General features: G+C 44.6%; 1 protein-coding gene across 1 annotated transcript in view; it reads right to left on the minus strand.

Annotated features, from left to right (window-relative positions):
• The window catches only part of LOC126089946 (RNA-binding protein 24-B-like), a 338376-nt gene that overhangs the window by 97211 nt on the left and 220663 nt on the right, over positions 1–20502 (minus strand). The window contains exon 3 of the mRNA XM_049906949.1: positions 10089–10146. Within this exon, the coding sequence (XP_049762906.1) occupies positions 10089–10146 (58 nt within the window). The remainder of the gene's footprint in view (positions 1–10088; positions 10147–20502) is intronic.

The raw sequence follows: 20502 nt of genomic DNA on the forward strand, positions 1-20502 counted from the left end.
CGTAATTGTTACGGCTTATATACTGTACCTGCTTTAATCTTTCAAGAGGAACCTTTCCGTTTCCAGTTTGTTTCCTTTTTTCCTCATACTGTGATCTCTATCTCGCGGACTGTATTTAATCTGAAGAAAGAGCTAAAAGCCTGTGCGGGAGAAAGAGAGCCAGCCCGGACGTCTCAGACTTCAAAGAGATCGTTTTGGCTATTCCTGTACGTACAGGCGCCTTGTGAGGTCGGTTCCAAATCGAACATACAAGATTCGTCAGAAAAGTTCGCTCCCTTGAAACAGTCCGCAACGAATGTATTGTCACATTCGGCACTAACTGCAAGCCATCGATTCTTTCCTTACGAATTTAAGACATACGTATTTTCCACATTATGTTTCATTTAGCTGGCCGCAGATTTCTACGCCTACGATTTTATATTTATGACACGATTGAGCGGTATGTATGTACAGAGTGAACTGGGAAAAAATAACAGCGTAATGCTACAAGGCTCTTTTAAAATATTTTTGTGCGTACTCAGGAACGGCGTGGTTCAAATAAACTTTATACATATGGACAGAATGAGCATAAATTTACGGCTGTTTGCTGATGCTGTGGTGTACCGGAAGGCATCGTTTAGTGATTGTAGGAAGATACATGATGACCAAGAAAAAACTTCTTGTTCGTGTGATGAATGGCACCTTGCTGTAAAGACAAGAGTGTAGAGTTCCAAAAGGATAAATTAAACAAGGCGATGAAAGTTTTGCACAACTGAAGACACATGAGAGTAAAATGGAAACACAAATCATTTATAAAATCTAGTGCCTTGCCGGAAATTGTCACCGGTATTGATAAACAAATGACAAATGGAGCGCTAGAGTTGGTGACCTTGCGAGCATCTTTCAAAATAGCAAAACTTGCTAGTGGCAGTGTTGCCAACTCAGATTCCACCATGCGCCTTCAGAACAGTTGAAAAATACCCACGGCAGCTTGAAAGGCCCTACAGGACGGACAGCTTTTATAATAAAGTAATGAAGATAAAATGACAAATGAAGCGATGTAGTTCGCCGCCTTGGGTGCGTCTTTCAAAATAGCAAATCTTGCTAGTCGCAGTGCTGACAACTCAATTCCTACCATGCGCCTACACAACACTTGAAAAGTACCTAATTATTTAAGATTTACCTGTTACTTTTCGCGACAATAAATGAAACTGCTTTCAAAACTGCTTGCTTTAGCCATAAATTGTATTCGCTACATGTCGGAAAGTATACCTTGTACATATCCGACTACAGTCGTTTTCCCCTTACGTACTACAGACACAATGGGCGGTTTATACACTTTTTTTCAAGACATAACGCATTTACCTGTAAGTCACTCGCTGTCCTATGACGTTTCACTTTGTGCAGCAGAAGCTCTGATAATGCTCTACCTACACTATGTGATCAAAAGTATCCGGACACCCCCAAAAACATACGTCTTTCATATTAGCTGCATTGTGCTGCCACCTACTGCCAGGTACGCCATATCAGCGACCTCAGTAGTCATTAGACATCGTGAGACAGCAGAAAAGGGCTCCTCGGAACTCACGGACTTCGAACGTGGTCAGGTGATAGGGTGTCACTTGTGTCATATGTCCGTGCGCAAGATTTCCACACTCCTTAACATCCCTAGGTCCACTGTTTCCGATGTGATAGTGAAGTGGAAACGTGAAGGGACACGTATAGCACAATAGCGTACAGGACGACCTCATCTGTTGACTGACAGAGACGGCCGACAGTTGAAGAGGGTCATAATGTGTAACAGACAGACCCTCACACAGGAATTCCAAACTGCATCAGGATCCAAGGCAAGTACTATGACAGTTAGGCGGAAAGAGAGAAAATTTGTATTTCTTGGTCGAGCGGCTGCTCATAAGCCACACATCACGCCGGTAAATGCCAAACGACGCCTCGCTTGCTGTAAGGAGCGTAAACATTGGATGATTTCGAGTGACGAATCACGGTACACAAGGTGGCGGTCCGATGGCAGGGTGTGCGTATGGCGAATGCCCGCTGAACGTCATCTGCCAGCGTGTGTAGTGCCAACAGTACAATTCGGAGGCGGTGGTGTTATGGTATGATCGTGTTTTTCATGAGGGGGGCTTGCACTCCTTGTTGTTTTGGGTGGAACTATCACAGCACAGGCCTACAGTGATGTTTTAAGCACCTTCTTGCTTCCCACTGTTGAAGAGCAACTCGGGGATGGCGACTGCATCTTTCAACACGTTCGAGCACCTGTTCATAATGCACGGCCTGTGGCAGAGTGGTTACACGACAATAACATCCCTGTAATGGACTGGCCTGCATAGAGTCCTGACCTGAATCCTACAGACCACCTCTGCGATGTTTTGGAACGCCGACTTCGTGCCAGGCCTCACCGACCGACATCGATACCTCTCCTCAGTGCAGTAATCCCTGAAGAATGGGCTGCCATTTCCCAAGAAACCTTCCAGCAGCTGACTGTCTGCGAGAGTGGAAGCCGTCATCAAGGCTAAGGGTGGGCCAACACCATATTGAATTCCAGCATTACCGATGGAGGGTGCCACGAACGTTTAAGTCATTTTCAGCCACGTGTCCGGATACTTTTGAGTGTAGCTGTTCTGGATGCTACAGGTCTCGCACCGTTCGTCAGGAAATGACAAAAAGTGAACAGCTTGTAGTTATGCACTTAGCGACTGACACACAACTTAATTTTGGTTGATGTAATTAACTTTGGAGTTGTAAGACAATGTATTCCACCGTCGACGCTTCACTTCTGTTTCACTGACTGGTTCCAACAACTGGCTCTGGTCTTTAACGTGTAGCCACATCAAACAGACGAACAGTATGTGTAAGTGTTGTCTGCGAAAATGAGACGTCACGGATGAATGACTATGCAAGGAGTGGGGTGGAGGGCGGCGCTAGTAATTTTCTCATGGGGTTGCAAAATCCCTGGAGCTGATCCTGGCGGCTGGTTTGCGGACCGAACGTTTTTCCTGTTTTTGCCTCTCCTGTCGTAATTTTCACCCGTGTCAATGTTCGCTGTTAATTATGATATAACCCTATACAACTTTCCCTTTCAGGGATTAGAGATATAGCTCTATTACGGAAATATTTTGTTAGTTAATTTTATTTGCTATGACTATCGAACGGTAGGATGTCAATATTTTTCCTGCACGACAAAAGATAAAAGGTCGTCTCGAGCGGACAGCGTCAAAGAGGAAGAGCAAACTGAGCTGGAAAAAATTGAGACGGAAATGGGCGGCAAGTTCATTCAAGTAACTACTCTGACACTTGCTTTAAGTGATTTCGGGAAACCACAGAAAGCCTAAAAGTCGGTGGCCAGACTGTAATGTGAATCCCTTGGCTACCGATTAAAAGTAGGGTGACGTTCACAGCGACACCTTGCCCCGATTCTGTAACAACAAGCTAGAGATACTTCATGCTTTTGAAGATGTCGTTTACCGAAATTAATACTTTCTTGACGGCACATACCTCGTCGAGGAACACGGGAGCGTACAAAATTCCACACAAAGAAATGCGATGCATAAAAAAATGTTTACCGAGCGCCTCCAGCACAGCGGCGAAATGCTTTGGAAGACATTCCAGAAGTTCATATTGGTTCTGAAAGAGACTATAAAGCATGAGGCGACAAACATCGCGGCGAGGGGCAAAATTAATATCCTCTGCTGCAGCAGGAGTTATTTTGAGTCAAGAATGCTTACGCCGCTGATAGTGCGTTTCATCATAGTTATATATGTGGCGCAAGCCATAAATCTGACTCATTTATACCACTGCCTGAACTTGCTGTTTAAATATCGCTCTCTGACAACATTAGTGCGACGAAGGTTATGTTGTACTCATCTTCGACCTCCAGTGGTTACTCGTTTCAAGAACCAGATGACACGCGCTACGACAGAGTGTTGCACTTTTTTTCGGCAACACTTGTGAATTTAATGTCTCTGATATCGATACTGCAAGCTGAGAACCTACAGCTGTCAAAAATGCTGATTCAACGCCAAGTCGACATCTTAACAAATTACACTGACGGTCGCCAAGAAAGCGAGAGGTGTCAAAACATACGGAAAACATAAATCCTGCTCGATTTCACAACTAGAATAGTTCATTATGATGTTTATATGGCATTCAGTCAGAGATATATTACTCTTCCTTCTATTCCTGCTTCGAGCGTACGTTCAAAGGCTTCTCAAAACAGTGGACCCAACACTGTGAATTCTGTATTTATACAGCGCGGCGAGGCAGGTGAATTACATTTCGAAAGCTTCTGAATTGTACAGTAAAGATATTAGAGTATAAACGACAGTAACTTAGCTTCAGTGACAAGATAGTTCACGAATATTCCGAAGAACGAAAAATATGGGCTCTCTGCCACTCGATACATATTCTATACTAGCTGGCTGCAAATGTCGGAGCTCTTCAACATTGACCTATTTATTATATAGCACTTTTGTTTCAAAGGTGATACATAAACCAACTCAGCTACAAATTTAAAACTGTGCGCCATCAACGTACAATGTACTATTGCAAGATGTGAGGCGGCGGCCTGTTTCAAGCCTTCTCCTTATATTTTATCCTATCTGAATACTGAATTTGCATACGAGACTCTCTTGCTTCATTTACTTTCAGACTCAGTTTTATTTGTCGACTTTCCACCTGTACTGCGTGTTCTGGCTAGGGGCTAGCGTGTAGCAACGTAGGTAACCCACCCCTCTGTACCTAATCTAACAATTCACTCCAGTAGTAGTTTTTCCCATTAAATGCGTCTGGTCTTGATCGGGGGAACTTTCGCACATTTTGGAAGAGCTGCCCCGCATTTAGAGTGCAGGGTCTCACGCTACAGGACTGCACGAACGGTCGGACGAGCCTTTGCAGGGATTATCCTCCTGGCTAAATTTCCGCGAAAAATGAATGGTGGAACATAAGAATGGTGTCCTCAATAGCAAAACGGGAAACCACTGGTGGAAGGGGTGAGAACAACTTTGCCTTGTTAGTAAACTTCGGGTGGACACCTCAGCTGTCCACTTGCCGTTATGCTCCTGTGTTTGGTCTCCAGGCATATTTCCTCAAGCAAAATATATAGCCCCTCCTGTGTCTGCAAATTTCCAAACTTTGACCTTCCCGTGGGAACGATACGCGAGGCAACGATATTTAGACAACCTCTGACATAGAAATCTGGACGTGGAAGGGGGCGACACACATCTCCCGTTTCCATATACACATATCCCACTGGTGGATACATTTTAGCTTTGTGGTAGGAAGCTTTGTCTCGAAACCTGGCAGAAAATCCAAAGAGATTCTGGTCGTATGTGAAGTATGTTAGCGGCAAGAAACAATCAATGCCTTCTCTGCGCGACAACAATGGAGATACTATCGAAGACAGTGCTGTCAAAGCAGAGTTACTAAACACTGCCTTCCGAAATGCCTTCACAAAAGAAGACGAAGTAAATATTCCAGAATTCGAATCGAGAACAGCTGCCAACATGAGTAACGTAGAAGTAAATATCCTCGAAGTAATGAAGCAACTTAAATCACTTAATAACAGCAAGTCTTCTGGTCCAGACTGTATACCAATTAGGTTCCTTTCGGAGTATGCTGATGCATTAGCTCCATAATTAACAATCGTATACAACCGTTCGCTCGACGAAAGATCCGTACCCAAAGACTGGAAAGTTGCACAGGTCACACCAATATTCAAGAAAGGTAGTAGGAGTAATCCACTAAATTACAGGCCCATATCGTTAACGTCGATATTCAGCAGGATTCTGGAACATATATTGTGTTCGAACATTATGAATTACCTCAAAGGAAACTGTCTATTGACACACAGTCAACATGGGTTTATAAAACATCGTTAGTGTGAAACACAACTAAATCCGGCCGGAGTGGCCGTGCGGTTCTAGGCGCTACAGTCTGAAGGCGGGCGACCGCTACGGTCGCAGGTTCGAATCCTGCCTCGGGCATGGATGTGTGTGATGTCCTTAGGTTAGTTAGGTTTAAGTAGTTCTAAGCTCTAGCGGACTGATGACTTCAGAAGTTAAGTCTCATAGTGCTCAGAGCCATTTGAACCATTTGAAACACAACTAGCTCTTTATTCACATGAACTGTTGAGTGCTATTGACAAGGGATTTCAGATCGATTCCGTATTCCTGGATTTCCGGAAGGCTTTTGACACTGTACCACACGAGAGGCTCGTAGTGAAATTGCGTGCTTATGGAATATCGTCTCAGTTGTGTGACTGGATTTGTGATTTCCTGTCACAGAGGTCACAGTTCGTAGTAATTGAGGGAAAGTCATCGAGTAAAACAAGTGATTTCTGGCGTTCCCCGAAGTAGTGTTATAGGCCCTTTGCTATTCCTTATCTATATAAACTATTTGGGAGACGATCTGAGCAGCCGTCTTCGGTTGTTTGCAGATGACGCTGTCGTTTATCGACTAATAAAGTCATCAGAAGATCAAAACAAATTGCAAAACGATTTAGAAGAAATATCGGAATGGTGCGAAATGTGGCAGTTGGCCTTAAATAACGAAAAGTGTGAGGTAATCCACGTGAGTGATAAAAGGAACTCGAACTTGAGTTACACGATAAATCTGTCTAAACTACAAGCCGTAAATTCAACTAAATACTTAGGTATTACAATTACGAACAACTTAAATGGGAAGGAACACATAGAAAATGTTGTGCGGAAGCCTAACCAAAACTGCGTTTTATTGGCAGGACACTTAGAAAATGTACCAGACCTACTAAGGAGACTGCCTACACTACGCTGTCCGTCCTCTTTTTGAATACTGCTGCGCGGTGTTGGATCCTTACCAGATAGGACTGACGGAGTACATCGAAAAAGTTCAAAGAAAGGCAGCACGTTTTGTATTATCGCCAAACATGGGAGAGAGTGTCACAGAAATTATACAAGATTTGGGCTGTAAATCATCAAAAGAAAGGCGTTTTTCGTTGCGACGGAATCTTCTCACGAAATTCCAGTCATCAACTTTCTCCTCCGAATGCGAAAATATTTTGTTGACACCGACCTACATAAGGAGGATCGATCACCACGATAAAATAAGGGAAATCAGAGCTCGTACGGAAAGATATAGGTGTTCGTTCTTTCCGCGTGCTATACGAGATTGGAATAATAGAGAATTGTGAAGGTGGTTCGATGAACCCTCTGCCAGGCACTTGAATGTGATTTGCAGAGTATCCATGTAGTTGTAGATGCAGGGAACGGAGTTCGAGATCCCTGATTAGAAGAGCACTTAAGGCCTTTCCGGGATTGGCTAGATAAGATAGTGCGGGTTGCCTTTCCGAAGTCTGAACGAAGGTGACCAAAAGTTAAGAGAGGCACTGAGGGTTGTATTCGGATTCGTATGGGTATTTTGATTCGAACTTCTACTTGGTGAGGCCACTGAAATCTGCGCTCGCACGTGTTTTTCTTGACTTCGGCCCTCTGCCAAATCTTCACTTTGAACTTACGCGCATACACGGCAAGTATTCAGGAGGATGATGAGATCCGGAATTCGCAATCTCATCACATCGTCTCATTCCAGTAACAGTTACCAGCGGTCGCAGTTCGGTACATCCCGACTTGCCGGTAACCACCTCAATGGCGATTCAAGAATAGCGATGTATTGAGGGACGAGGAGTTCATTTCTTAGTTTTCCTACCTTGTTCCACGCGCTTCACACATTGGTATGCAAGTTTTTCTATCATTCAGCAACCATTTAAGTGCATTATTCAATCAAAATGCCAACGTCCTCCAAACATAAGCAACAGGCAAGGAGCCTGACCAGTTAAGGAGCATATCAAATAACGTTTACGGCTATACGCGGCAGCTGATTTTTCGAGCAGCCTAAAGCTTTCATGGGGGTAATCCACAATTGGATACAGAGTGATAGATTCAACATCAGTTTGATCTGCATACCCACGGAGCACCCGATAAGAAAGCGCTCGTGTTCACAGCACACCCGTCTTCTGGCAAAGAGACTATCATGCACGCACCGCTATGCATTTGTCAAGCGACAATTTTGAAAAGAACTAGTACCCATTTCACCAAATCCGAGGGAGAATACAAAATTTCTTTCACTTCCACAAGGAAAACTTTGAAAAGGATAAAATGTGCCAAAGATTTCTTGTTTGTTTTCGACCATGGGATCTGAGCGAAACTTTCGCACTTCTATGGTTTTAAATAATGACACAGTGTTTGGATTAAGAGTAGTCGCTGGGGAAATGGATGTTCTGGGAATGAAGAAAAAAAATTTTAAATGAAAAGAACGATGTGAAATAATAATCACGAATTTATGATATATCCTTGTATATACATTTCCAAGCAGTTAATTTTGAAAAAAATTCAAATGCAGTAAGCACGTTAGGCCGTAGGACCAGCAGGTAAATCACAATTCAAACTACTGTTTGTCGTTTTGCAAAGTATATTCGTTTAGAAAGGGCAACTTGTCCGATGGGCGTGAACAAATTATAAAGTTAATAAGTACTTTGAAACAAATAAAATAGCATTTGTAATAAGATAATATGAAAAGGGAGTTTCTTATTCGTGATTAAAAAGTTAGTTCCGTAAAATGTAGGTACCCTAGCTGGGCATCCATGATGTCCTTTTGCATATGACAGTTAAGTCTCTTTTATGTTAACAATTAGTATGTTTTGACGGAAAATCTGTATGCGTTGTAAGAAAGGCTTAAAAAAATTTCTAATGATAACTGATTCATCACTGTACGATTAGTGTGTGTTGAAAAAAATGGATGTTGACTTGAGAAGTAATATACATATGATATGTCGAACCAATATCTACTGCTGTGCGACAGCAGAAAAAGTGAAAATTTTATGGATCAGTTGTACGGCATTTTGGACGTAACTGAGATCGCCGTCCGCCAGATTCCGCGACTGCTCACAACTATTCAAAAAGCCGATCACACATGGCGATTGTTTGGATTACTAAATATGAGTAAACCCTCACCCCCACACCCCTAGTTTCTCCTGACATAGTATCATAACACTCAGTGAAATGTGACAACTTCGTCTTTCTTCGATGATGCAAAAACCATTGCGTGACGGTCAACGGCGACGTGGTGATTTTCAGGATGGAACGTTCCTAACAGCTGAAAGCTACACTTCTATAACCAAGGTTTCCGCCGGAATTGGGAAAAATGTGTCTCCCTTGCGGGTGATATGTAGAAAGTAACATCCGCGGTCTAGGGGTGCGTCTTTTCACTAATAATCAAAATGTTCTGGTCGCGGAAAAGAAGAGAATCGAAGCATTTGGGACGTGGTGCTACAGGAGAATGTTGAAAATGAGATGGACTGATGGATACGGAATGACGAGGAGAATACTGACAAGAAGAAGTGGCAGGGGGATAGGACATGTGATACGACGTCTGAGATTAACTTCACTTGTACTGGAGGGAGCTGTAGAGGATAAGAAGTGTAAGGGAAGACAGAGATTGGATTGGAATACGGGGAGCAACTAATTGAGGTCGTAGGGTGCAAGTACTACTTTCGGATCAAGAGGTTAAAAGAGAGAGAGAGAGAGAGAGTACTACTCTCGGATCAAGAGGCTAAGAGAGAGACAAGAAGAAGAAGAAAGGAATAACATCAAGTTTCAGGGCCGCAATCTGATTGCTTTGAGGTGACAGACTACCCCCGGTATGTTCACTCTCGTTCATACGAGTCACTAACAAACTTCGCTCCCGTGCGGAAACCGCAAAAAGATGCAATCGTGACAGTATGAAAATTGAGCAAAATGCTACAACGGGAGATTTCAATTTCAGTTGTCCACGAGTAACACACCGAAGCTGGTGTCGCGTTGTAAATTGACGATCAAATACTACGTTAACTTATTACGAGGAAAGTATATTCAGGCACCCGTGCCTGTACCTGCACTGCAATTTGCCTCGTTGGTATGGTTCATATCAGACATGAATGAAATGGCCCAGCAGCGACAGCGTGGCGAGTGGTAGCAGAGCGCGATGACACGCGGTAAGTACTACAGTTTTCGGAAGGAGAGGGGAACGTGAATGGCGGACTTACCTGGCAGACAGCTTGCCTGCCGAGCACTCACACTTACCCGTATTGTCCGGGCAGCACCGTTGGGTAACCTGTGCGGATGCTGGCGAACGGGAACCCTGCAACACAAAACAAGGTCCAGTGTCAGTGGCGCCACAAAAACACAACGACAAAAAGGTGCAACAGCTGCAGCCTAAAAACAGTAGCGCCTTAATAATGCGACATGCTCGGGACCTATCAATGCTGGACTACCAAACAGCCGGGTTATCAAGGACCTTTTTAAAAACCTGGTTAAAAAAAAAAGATATGTACGAAAAACCCATAATTGACACAGTATTAAAAAATTAAAGCTATGTATTAATTTTTCTGTAAACCAAAATTGAATAAAAGTTGGATACCGTACTGCTACTAAATCAGTTTAAGACTCAAGGTTTTAGAAAAGTTCAAGATACATGCATGCTTTTTGTACGCCAGTTACGAAATAAAGTAAGCACCACTGACTTGAAAAGATCAAGGACAAGAATAAAAATCGTTAGCAAGAATTTGGTGCAATTTCACTGGAATCACTATCTTTAGGATTATCGCAGATATCTGACGTTTCGAGGGTGTGGAACATGTCGAACTGGCATCTGCCACTAATAGTTCAGCTGAAATTTTCTTCTGAGCCTTCTGAAAGATTGCAGAAAAGCTAACTTGTTTCTTAGACTGAGCTCTTTTAAGTTATATATATATATATATATATATATATATATATATATATATATATATATATATATATATATATATATATATATATTATGGTGCGCAGATTCAAAACTTCAGAAGTGCTGAAATTTTCTTCTGGGTTCTCTGCTCAAATGGCTCCAAGCACTATAGGACTTAACATCTGAGGTCATCAGTTCCCTAGGCTTAGAACTATTTAAACCTAACAAACCTAAGGACATCACACACATCCATGCCCGAGGCAGGATTCGAAACTGCGACCGTAGCAGCAGCGCGGTTCCGGACTGAAGCGCCTAGAACCGCTCGGCCAGAAAGGCTGGCTCTGGGTTCTCTACAACACTGCAGAAAAGCTAACTTGTTTTTGAGACTTAGCTCTTTTCTGTTAAAAAAAGTAATTACGATGTATTTCAATTATATTCCTCTAACTTACGAACCCAATGTTTAAATTTGATTGATTGCCAAGCAGTGTGTTTTACCAAACACAATATAATTCTACAAAAACAAACAGCAATGACGTACTTTACACCGAAATACTGCCAATATTTAAGGTTCACCACGAAGAATAGCAACCACCCCATTCTGTCCCCCCGACCAGTGATGGTATACACAAATTTGCCTCCCCGCATTACTCGCCACTAAAAAGTTTAAAACTCTGCTTTTTTGAAAAGCTGAGAAGTTAGAAAGGAATTCAATCACTTTGTACGGGTATAGTCACTTCGCTGACCGCTCTCCGCATACCGATACCTTGTTTCCTATGGTAGCGCAGATGTAACTGTTGCAAGTAGCAGTCAAGATTATAGTGTAGTAAAGGTTGAGGTATGTGCGCGACCGGACGTATTGCCGGCCAGTGCTTCGTGAACGGAAAAACCGCTTCCTGACGGTCTGAATCATCCTAGAGGACTTCATATTGAGACATCGGTTATGTGTGCTCCGTCTGAAATAAGTGCGTGAACAATTACATAAATATTATTGACTCAAATACGTTTGGTGGAGATTAATAATCGCTAACATCAAGAAGAATATAATAATTCCAATCCCAAAGAAAGCAGGTGTTGACAGATGTGAAAATTACCGAACTATCAGTTTAATACGTCACAGCTACAAAATACTAACGCGAATTCTTTACAGACGAATGGAAAAACTTGTAGAAGTCGACCTCGGGGAAGATCAGTTTGGATTCCGTAGAAATGTTGGAACACGTGAGGCAATACTGACCTTCCGCCTTATCTTAGAAGAAAAATTACGGAAAGGCAAACCTACGTTTCTAGCATTTGTAGACTTAGAGAAAGCTTTTGAAAATGTTGACTGGAATACTCTCTTTCAAATTCTAAAGGTGGCAGGGGTAAAACACAGGGAGCGAAAGGCTATTTACAATATGTACAGAAACCAGATGGCAGTTATAAGAGTCAAGGGACATGAAAGGGAAGCAGCGGTTGCGAAGGCAGTGAGACAGGGTTGTAGCCTCTCCCCGATGTTATTCAATCTGTATATTGAGCAAGCAGTAAAGGAAACGATAGAAAAATACGGAGTAAGTATTAAAATCCATGGAGAAGAAATAAAAACCTTGAAGTTCGCCGATGACATTGTAATTCTGTCAGAGACAGCAAAGGTCTTGTAACATCAGTTGAACGGAATGGACAGTGTCTTGAAAGGAGGGTATAAGATGAAAATCAACAAAAACAAAACGAGGATCATGGAATGTAGTCGAATTAAGTCGGGTGATGCCGGGGGAATTAGATTAGGAAATGAGACACGTAAAGTAGTAAAGGAGTTTTGCTATTTGGGGAGCAAAATAACTGATGATGGTCGAAGTAGAGAGGATATAAAATGTAGACTGGCAATGGCAAGGACAGCGTTTCTGAAGAAGAGAAATTTGTTAATATCGAGTATAGATTTAAGTGTCAGAAAGTCATTTCTGAAAGTATTTGTATGGAGTGTATCCATGTATGGAAGTGAAACCTGGACGATAAATAGTTTGGACAAGAAGAGAATAGAAGCTTTCGAAATGTAGTGCTACAGAAGAATGCTGAAGATTAGATGTGTAGATCACGTAACTAATGAGGAGGTATTGAACAGAATAGGGGAGAAGAGGAGTTTGTGGCACAACTTGACAAGAAGAAGGGACCGGTTGGTAGGACATGTTCTGAGGCATCAAGGGATCACAAATTTAGCATTGGAGGGCAGCGTAGAGGGTAAAAATCGTAGAGGGAGACCAAGAGATGAATACACTAAGCAGATTCAGAAGGATGTAGGTTGCAGTAAGTACTGGGAGATGAAGAAACTTGCACAGGACAGAGTACCATGGAGAGCTGCATCAAACCAGTCTCAGGACTGAAGACCACCACAACAACAACAACAACAACAACAACATCGGGTCGGTTTGCGGGAGACGAGAGCACGTGGAAACTTGATGATTCAGTAAGAAAAATTAATCCAAGGCACTGTGAACTTTAGCCGCGCGGAGTGGCCGTGCGGTTTGCCATATCACATACTGCGCGGCCCCTCCCGCCGGAGGTTCGAGTCCTCCCTCGGGTATGTGTGTGTGTGTGTGTGTGTGTGTGTGTGTGTGTGTGTGTGTGTGTTGTTCTTAGCATAAGTTAGTTTAAGTAGTGTTAAGTCTAGGGACCGATGACCTCAGCAGTTTGGTCCCTTAAGAATTCACACACATTTGAACATTTGAATTGTGCACTTTAAATGACAATATTTCACGAGCGGCTGCACATTCGCATCGTCATCGTGCCGTGGAGACTATAGCCATCCACGCCTTTAAGCTTATATCGCACCCTCGTGAACATGAAGAGGGTACCACGCAATTAGTGTGAACTGTGAATATCAGAATAGTTGGGACCTGTTGACCTAGTGGTAAAGAGTGTGCCTAGAAACCCCTGCCGGACTACGGAATTTTTCATTCAGCCGGAAACTGAGCCACAAGAAACTATATCTATTGGGCTAGATGATTAATGGTTATCCATTGTCATTAGAAAATAACAACGTTTAATGCAACCTAACACATCACTATAGACTATGGACAGTGGAGTCCATAGTTACGTATGTTTTTTCCTGTCTAAACAGACGAACAATTTTACCAATCTTGTCTGAATTACCCGAAATGTGCCCTTTCGCCAACTGTGTTGCAGAAATTCATGCCATTGCTGAACAGGAGTCCTTGTCTGAGCGTGTCGTGGTGTATCACGTACATGGGCAATAGAGGCACCCAGAGTTGTAAAAGTACTACAGACTACCACAGGTAAGGGTAGGCTACGGTAGTTTTCCTAAATAGTAGCTTTGGTCCTTTAAGGTCGTACCTGCATTACCCGAACACTCGGTGTGTTGGATACCTAGCAGGGGTTACCTCATAACGAACACTTTCTTTACATATGCAATCAGTGTCTTACTAAATTCCCCTATAAACCGGAAGTAGTGAAGCGAGTAGAAATGGAGTGAGGATATATAAAGGGCTGGATAATCTACGGAACATTTTTGTTCTGCACTGTTATCCTCCTGTCTCTTATATAAGAATAAACAATATTTATAGCAGAACTGAAATTATCAGTGTTTAATTCAGATTTTATTCGAGAATTGTTGGTTCGTTACGTGAAACAGAGGGATGTTGTAGTAAAAATAAATAAAACAACGCAGATTCATCATACAGCACTAGAAAACGCAGTTTCCTCAACAAAAAGGTAAAATAAAAAGAACTTACATAAAACATGTTTCTGATATTCATAAACAACTTTTGCATTTATCTATAACAGGGAACTCTCGTCTCTGATCATGATGAATAATATCCTATTGAATACAAAAGGACAAGAATAATTATACATCTTTTTTATGTTTGTGCGTGTAAACTGTGCTTGCATCAAAAGTAATTATTTTGGATACATAAAAGAGCGGAATGTACGCGATCTACTAAGTTTTATTACTTATAAGAGGCAATTTATATTCTGTAAGGATATAAAACACACAATGGGCTAACAACGGTTCTAATTATGTACAAAACAAACAAACAAACATACATACATACGAAAAAACAAAGAGAAGTCGTTGGCTGCCGGCCGTTGTGACCGAGCGGTTCTAGGCGCTTCAGTCTGGAGCCGCGCGACCGCTACGGTCGCAGGTTCGAATCCTGTCTCGGGCGTGGATGTGTGTGATGTCCTTAGGTTAGTTAGGTTTAAGTAGTTCTAAGTTCTAGGGGACTGATGACCTCAGATGTTTAGACCCATAGTGCTCAGAGCCATTTGAAGAAGTCGTTGGCTACCATTTTCTCTCTTACATGTTCATCTATGTTGCGTTCTCTACCAATACTACCGCTTATCCTAGCATTTACTACGTCATTTACGCAGTGGACCAAATGTCCAAAATTACCGTACCGTACAATCGGCATATGTTAGTGTGAGTGGGCACGACAGTATCTACGCATATTTCTGCCAGGCCGTTTACTGGTTTCCTGTTACACAGAGTACAGTGACCTGCTGAATTGGGTAAACATTAATTTGTAATACTTCCACTTAGCAATCTGTGGGCGAGACAGCTCGGTCAGGTTAGCTCCTCCCGTACGTCACTTCAATAAACGTCGACCGCGTGGGTTCCCCCGGAATTTACAATGGCGCATCGTCATCATCGGGAGTAAATATTTACCGTCGGCAGCCGTCATAAGTAGGGTTTACGGCCGCTATTTCAGTGGCGGGAGTGCATCTGAGTGGCGCGCCGCCGCCTGCGTGTCATCGCGCAAGCCTAAAGGACGGCGCCCGTCCTCTTTACCGGTGCGCGGCCCACAGCTACGACCTGCCGACGGCCGACGCCTAATTTACGAGAGTGCTGCGCCGGCTCTGCCCTCTGCCGGCTACCACGTAAAGCTCCAGGGGTTGCGCGCGGCTGCGCTCAGAAATCTCGGGAACTTCACAGATCGTTCCGAAACGTGGCGCTTCTTTGCGGGAGGTACTTCTTTATGAACAAAAGGAATGGGGACAATCCTTGTTTGCCACAGAAGGATCGGTATCAAATGCCGCGTCGTCTGGCATTCCCCAGGCTGTTCTTTATAAATATACAGGGTGATTTTTTTCCACCGTGTACAAACTCTACGGATTGTTGGATAAGATGATACGGAACAAAAAAGGTCTAACGAACTTACGTCCGAAAATGCGTGGGTTTCCATGCTACAGACCACTTACTCAATCTTACTTCGGTCTAACACGCGCTGTACCACAGATATAATATGTGTTCAACATGGTTTCCAATGTGCCTCAGCGCATGCGTGCACGCGCCGTAGCATGTTCTGTATCATTCGTTCACATCGGCCAGGCTCTATGCGAACAGTGTCAACGGCAGCATGAATAGCCTGCTCCAGTGTCTCCACATCTGGAAAGGGCTCTGCATAAACGATACTTCAGACATGGCCCCGTAACCGGAAATTGCACTGGTTGAAATCCTACGACCAGGGAAGACACGACTGAGATACGTCCGCACGTTAACGGCGAAGCGTGCTGGAGCACCACTATGCAGCAGCGACATAACCCTTAGAATCATCAATGGCAATTTTTTCTAGCAGGGGAAGCAAAGTCACCCGCAAAAAACGCCGATAGGTTCGACCTGTTAAGCGACTTGGATGGAAGACTGGTCTCAAAATACGCTCGCCAATTATCCCGGGCCACACATTCCGATTGCACCGATGCTGTCACCATACCATGGAGGTTTTGCATACTATAAAAAAAATGTTCAAATGTGTGTGAAATCTTATGGGACTTAACTGCTAAGGCATCAGTCCCAGCTTACACACTACTTAACCTAAATTATCCGAAGGACAAACACACACACCCATGCCTGAGGGAGAACTCGAACCTCCGCCACGACCAGCCGCACAGTCCATGACTGCAGCGCCTTCCACCGCTCGGCTAATCCCGCGCGGCTGTATACTATCCCACAAATGACTTATGAAAGTTGATGATGATGATGTTTGGTTTGTGGGGCGCTCAACTGCGTGGTTATCGGCGCCCGTACAATTTCCCAACCTTTGCTCAGTCCAATTTCGCCACTTTCCTGGATGATGATGAAATAATGAGGACAACACAAACACCCAGTCATCTCGAGGCAGGTGAAAATCCCTGACCCCGCCGGGAATCGAACCCGGGACCCCGTGCTCGGGAAGCGAGAACGCTACCGCGAGACCACGAGCGGCGGACACTTATGAAAGTTGAAGATACCTCTCCGCGTAAAGGTCGCCTCATCTGTGAATAGGACAGATGACACAAATCCTGGAATCGTGGTTGGTTCAAATGGCTCTGAGCACTATGGGACTCAACATCTTAGGTCATAAGTCCCCTAGAACTTAGAACTACTTAAACCTAACTAACCTAAGGACATCACACACACCCATGCCCGAGGCAGGATTCGAACCTGCGACCGTAGCAGTCCCGCGGTTCCGGACTGCAGCGCCAGAACCGCTAGACCACCGCGGCCGGCAATCGTGGTTGCCTGATGAAGAAACCAGTGACAAAACTGTTCCCGATGAGGAAAGTCTGTCGCTAGTAAGCCCTGTACACGCTGTAAGTGATAAGCGTAATAACATCTGTCATGGAGAGTGTTCCACACGATCGTCTGGCTTACCCTGTACAGGCGGGGCAACTGCCTGGTACAGACACGGCGGTCCCCTTCCCCAGTGTTAATCACATTTTCCTCCAAGTCTGGTGTCCGAACATTTCGGGTACGTCCTTCATGATTTCCTGCTTCCCGAAACGACCCTGTCTCAAACGGGGAACCACTGTTGCAAACACTGAATACTGTGACTGTTGTCGGCAGGGACAGGTCTCCAGATACAACCTTGCAGCCCACCACCCGTTGCCATTTGCCTTTCCGAAAGTAAACATAATGTCTCCAAGCTCTCGAATCGAATACGGAACCATTGTGTACTACGCTGTATCACTTCCACTACAAGGTCACTCAGCGAGAGAAGTGAAGCGGACACAACATTACCAATTACTATGGCAGGAGAGGGCGCTACGAACAGCACCACCCTCTAGGAGGAAACCATGCATACTGTACCCAGATAAGTCCCATAAGATTTCACACACACAAACACACACACACACACATCATACTGTACCTGTACGCGTATTACACTCCTGGAAATGGAAAAAAGAACACATTGAAACCGATGTGTCAGACCCACCATACTTGCTCCGGACACTGCGAGAGGGCTGTACAAGCAATGATCACACGCACGGCACAGCGGACACACCAGGAACCGCGGTGTTGGCCGTCGAATGGCGCTAGCTGCGCAGCATGTGTGCACCGCCGCCGTCAGTGTCAGCCAGTTTGCCGTGGCATACGGAGCTCCATCGCAGTCTTTAACACTGGTAGCATGCCGCGACAGCGTGGACGTGAACCGTATGTGCAGTTGACGGACTTTGAGCGAGGGCGTATAGTAGGCATGCGGGAGGCCGGGTGGACGTACCGCCGAATTGCTCAACACGTGGGGCGTGAGGTCTCCACAGTACATCGATGTTGTCGCCAGTGGTCGGCGGAAGGTGCACGTGCCCGTCGACCTGGGACCGGACCGCAGCGACGCACGGATGCACGCCAAGACCGTAGGATCCTACGCAGTGCCGTAGGGGACCGCACCGCCACTTCTCAGCAAATTAGGGACACTGTTGCTCCTGGGGTATCGGCGAGGACCATTCGCAACCGTCTCCATGAAGCTGGGCTACGGTCCCGCACACCGTTAGGCCGTCTTCCGCTCACGCCCCAACATCGTGCAGCCCGCCTCCAGTGGTGTCGCGACAGGCGTGAATGGAGGGACGAATGGAGACGTGTCGTCTTCAGCGATGAGAGTCGCTTCTGCCTTGGTGCCAATGATGGTCGTATGCGTGTTTGGTGCCGTGCAGGTGAGCGCCACAATCAGGACTGCATACGACCGAGGCACACAGGGCCAACACCCGGCATCATGGTGTGGGGAGCGATCTCCTACACTGGCCGTACACCACTGGTGATCGTCGAGGGGACACTGAATAGTGCACGGTACATCCAAACCGTCATCGAACCCATCGTTCTACCATTCCTAGACCGGCAAGGGAACTTGCTGTTCCAACAGGACAATGCACGTCTGCATGTATCCCGTGCCACCCAACGTGCTCTAGAAGGTGTAAGTCAACTACCCTGGCCAGCAAGATCTCCGGATCTGTCCCCCATTGAGCATGTTTGGGACTGGATGAAGCGTCGTCTCACGCGGTCTGCACGTCCAGCACGAACGCTGGTCCAACTGAGGCGCCAGGTGGAAATGGCATGGCAAGCCGTTCCACAGGACTACATCCAGCATCTCTACGATCGTCTCCATGGGAGAAATGTGGATATACACTGTACTAGTGCCGACATTGTGCATGCTCTGTTGCCTGTGTCTATGTGCCTGTGGTTCTGTCAGTGTGATCATGTGATGTATCTGACCCCAGGAATGTGTCAATAAAGTTTCCCCTTCCTGGGACAACGAATTCACGGTGTTCTTATTTCAATTTCCAGGAGTGTAGATCGCAGTCTCCGCAACAATGTATGATTTAACAAATGGTCTCTAGAATGAAAACCATGCATATCGGGGCATAAGTTCATTAGACCTTTTTCGTTCCGTATCCTCTCATCGATCCTTCCCTACGGTTTGTACACGATAGAAAAAATCACCCTGTATGACTTTCCGTGAAGTCCGTGACTTTCGAACAGCTTCAACGTGCAACTTGACATGATTTTCCCAAAACCCGATCGCTTGAGGCCCAGAAACTAGTGGACAGGGAAATTCGGATGAATGCTGTGTCTCTTGACTTTCAGAAAGCCTTCGACAGCGTTCCGGCCTATCTCCTAGTAAACAAAATACTGCAAATGCAATCGGAATATCAGGTCAGATACGCGATTGGTTTGAAAACTTCCTAGAAAAGAGAACTCACTACGTCATACTTCATGGAGAGATGTCGTTAGACGCAAAGCTTGCGTCAGTGTACCTTAGTGTTCACAAAATAATGTGACTTGACGGATAACGTCTATAGTGTCATGAGGCTGTTTGCAGACAACACAGTTGCGTATACTGCAGTCATGCAAGGGAAAATGCACCTACAAAATCATATTCCGCCATTTTTCTGTATTTTTCGTCAGTCTAGAACTCTTATCAAACTGCATTAAGGAAGGAGTTACGAGGCGTGTTATTTAAGTAAGTACCGTTCTGAAATTAAAGAAAGACGTGCTAAGATATCATAATAATTTTATTTTTTATATGAAAGCCTGTACCTTAATCCACTTTTCTACATAATTTCCGTCAATATCGAGGCACTTGTCATAATGTTGTGCCAGTTTTTTAATACCCTCCTCATAGAAGTCTACCGCCTGACTTGTTAACCATTGCATCACCACTGTTTTGACTTCGTCATCGTCTTGAAGAAGCTGACCGCCCAGGTCCTTCTTCAAGTGCAGGAACCTATGGTAGTCACTGGGCACAAGATCGGGGCAGTACGGAGAATGATCTAGAGTTTTCCATCGAAAAGATGTGATGAAATCTTTGGTCTGATTCGCCACATGCGGACGGGCATTGTCTTGCAGCAAAACGATGCCCTTGCTCAACTTCCATGGACTGTTGCTTTGATTCTGGTGTGACGTAGACCACCCATGTTTCATCGCACGTAACAATTTGGCTTAAGAAATATCACCGTCGTTGTGGTACCGCTCGAGGAAAGTCAATGCACTGTCTAAACGTTTGGTTTTGTGCACATCCGTCAACATTT

Source organism: Schistocerca cancellata, chromosome 1, assembly GCF_023864275.1.
Source record: "Schistocerca cancellata isolate TAMUIC-IGC-003103 chromosome 1, iqSchCanc2.1, whole genome shotgun sequence".
Classification (NCBI taxonomy): Eukaryota; Metazoa; Arthropoda; class Insecta; order Orthoptera; family Acrididae; genus Schistocerca; species Schistocerca cancellata.